Consider the following 3,009-nt stretch of genomic DNA (forward strand, 5'->3'; position numbering starts at 1 on the left):
TGACAGTTGGGGCCTCATTCTAAAATCACCAGATACCAAATGTACGACAGTTTTTTCCTGCTGCCACCACTAAATATAAATGTTTATACCTTAAGTAATGTAGTCACGGATGGTATGTACATTTTTCACACTACATCCATATTTTTATTACACTTTCACATTGAAATAATATTTTATGGCAAACTATTACAGGGGGACACTGGCGAGATAGACAATACCAGAAACACATCGGGTCAGGTGGGGTTTTATTGTTATTCCTCTATATACGTAGGAAAGTAATGCCATTTCTCCAGGACCACTGGTGCAACACATAGCAGTACATAAGACTACATAAAGTGCAAATACCCAACAGTGTGAGACAAGTGCAGGACAATAAATACACAGGACAATAAATACACTGAACAATAAATACACAGGACGATGAACACATGGGACAACAGAGCAGGGTTGCATGGGAAAAAACTAAAAATCCTACAGTCCTGGATTTATTGGAGGATCATCTCTGAATCTTCTCACAATGTAAATGTCAGTCCGATGACTCCTACAGCGATGATCAATCCTAGTAGAACAGGCCGCACTGTAACTTCAGCGCTGTTGGTGGTTGTTAACTCTTGTAGCCCTGGTGAAAACATCATAACTTTTTAAATAAAAGGACATTTTCAAAGCTGTAGATGAGAAACTGTGCAGCTGTGAACACTAAGAGGAATTTATGTGTCGGTTTGGTCTTTTCACGCTACCTGACATCACGGAGACTGACTATACAGTACATCAGTACAAACAGTACAAAGTGGGACTGCATTTTCAATAAAATCTCAAACTAGACTGGAATGTTCCCTCAGCTCACAGGACTTATCAACAAAACCATTAGCTGTCAGTTTTCGAGGTTTTTAAGGAAGATCAGAATAAGGGATAAACTTACCTTCTACCTTCAGTAAAACAGCTCGCGGTTCTCCGTCCTGAGATTCATCATGGATCAGACACTGATATACTCCTGCATCAGACAGGCGAACTGAACCGATGTGAAGAGAGAGATCACCGTCTAGAAAGCCTTCTACTGACATCATAAGTCTGCTTTCTGATGCTTCATCGGTAGTCACTGATCTGTTTGCATGAGTGTACAGCAGAACCTTTTGTCCATCTTTCTTCCATTTGACGTCTTTAACATCTCGTCGAGTGTCTCCGTAGCACGGGAGGATGACGTTCTCCCCCTCGAAAGCCTTTACGCCCGTCGGAACTGTCGGGAAAAAACAAACCGTGTTCTTCGTTTTAGCTTCACTACCGCGCTTTCCTGTAAGAGCTACACCTGGTCCAGTGGCTGGTCAGACTTTACTACTGACACGTTAAGAGTGACATCATTTCCTGCTCATGACAGCAAGCACACTTACCAATAACTTTCAGTTTGACTTCAGTAACTGATTCTCCATTACAGCTGCACCTGTAGGAGCCGGCATCATTGTAGGTGACTGAACTGATCTTCAGGGAGAAGTCTCCTCTGCTCTGATCTCCTGGTACTGCAAATCTTTTCTGATAACGCTGTTCACTGTGACACATCCGGCCTTCAGCAATCACGGTGTTGCCGGGAATGAAGCGGGTCCACCGACCCACCGGACAAGGTCCAGAGCAGGTACACAGGAAGGTGACGGGTTCATTCACTATGATTTCTCTGACGATAAAGGGATGGCACTGCAGCAGCAACAGGTACACTAATAGATCGGACAGCAAGTTAGAATAGACATTTCAACATCAGACACAATCAAGTCAGAAGAATTTCCTGTCTATCACTGATAGCTGTTTTAGTTCACTCTTTCGGAAATCATCTGGACACAGCATGGAAAAGGCTTTCAATCTTTTTCCTCCATGAGCCCCAGCCATCAACACCCCGGGCGAAAAATGAATAAATCAATCAGATTTTTGCCTGTTATTAACTGTAAAATAATACAGCAGCATGGTGTTAATAACAAACAATAAAAAAACAAGACAGTACATTTTCAATAATCTTTTCACAAGTTGCTCGTCTAATCTCTCTTTCTCCTGAGACCATGATTGAGTCCTCTTCATCACTCTTTTGGACTTTATGTGATGTAATAAACATTTTACTATGAATTCATTTTAATTTACCATAATGCTTGCTTACGTGACGTAATAAACGCTTTTGCCAGCGCGCGCGCGTACTCCCTGGGGTACTCCCTGGCGTATTCTAGTTCGTGTGCTCGTTGGCAAGCTTGCTTTTGCTTGCTCCCGTCCGTTTCACCCCCCTTACCTTAAGTGTGTTATACAGAATGAAAAACAGTCATACTTACCAGACATTAAAACCGACTTCATTCTTTTTCCTCCTCAGAATTACACACCTACAATACACATCATCTCAACAGGTATTTAACATGCGGTGAGGAAGGACAACACACAACAGTCTTCATTACTTATTATTACTTACTTATTACTTATTGTTAATAATAATAATACTTATTACTAACAAAACAATTCAGCAAAAAAATAAATGAATGAACTTACCGATGCAGCTGCAAAACTTCTCTCAAAGTCCGACTGAAGACTTAAACTCCAATCCAGTTTTATTTGTATAACGCTTTTAACAGTGGACGGTGTCCCAGAGCAGCTTTACAGAAATATATCAGTTCAGGATATTCATTTTAAATGTATGAATTTATCCCTGATGAGCAGACAGAGGAGACGGTGGTGAGAGAAATAAATTCCCTCTGACACTAACGCGCTTTTAAAGCAGAACAAAAGCACAGAGTCAGTACCACCACACCCATTTCTGACTTGAGTTGCAGACTTGCTGCTTTTGGGCTCGGCTTGGCTGTGCGCCAAGAACTCGACGGTGAAACACGTCCTGTCTTTCCGGAGACAAGTGTATATGTTCATCAACAACCGCGACCAAACACTGGATATTAGCTTCAAGTGTAAAGTCGGTGACGGCAGTTACACCGTTTTTGCCACCAGCGAACGCCTGAGGTGTTTCGGGTGTGGGGAGATCGGGCATAACAGAGC

General features: G+C 42.1%; 1 protein-coding gene across 1 annotated transcript; it reads right to left on the minus strand.

The window, feature by feature from the left end:
• Nucleotides 1-228: 228 nt before the first annotated feature.
• On the minus strand, nt 229-2,713 carry LOC128634604 (protein turtle-like). The gene is made up of 5 exons (XM_053685298.1): nt 2,512-2,713; nt 2,301-2,348; nt 1,386-1,703; nt 920-1,234; nt 229-619 (listed from the first exon to the last, which is right to left on the minus strand). Exons 2-5 carry the CDS (start codon nt 2,320-2,322, stop codon nt 513-515), a joined length of 762 nt encoding a protein of 253 aa, XP_053541273.1. The 5' UTR covers nt 2,323-2,348; nt 2,512-2,713; the 3' UTR covers nt 229-512.
• Between the last annotated feature and the right edge of the window lie 296 nt (nt 2,714-3,009).

This window comes from Ictalurus punctatus, chromosome 13 (genome assembly GCF_001660625.3).
Source record: "Ictalurus punctatus breed USDA103 chromosome 13, Coco_2.0, whole genome shotgun sequence".
Lineage (NCBI taxonomy): Eukaryota > Metazoa > Chordata > Actinopteri > Siluriformes > Ictaluridae > Ictalurus > Ictalurus punctatus.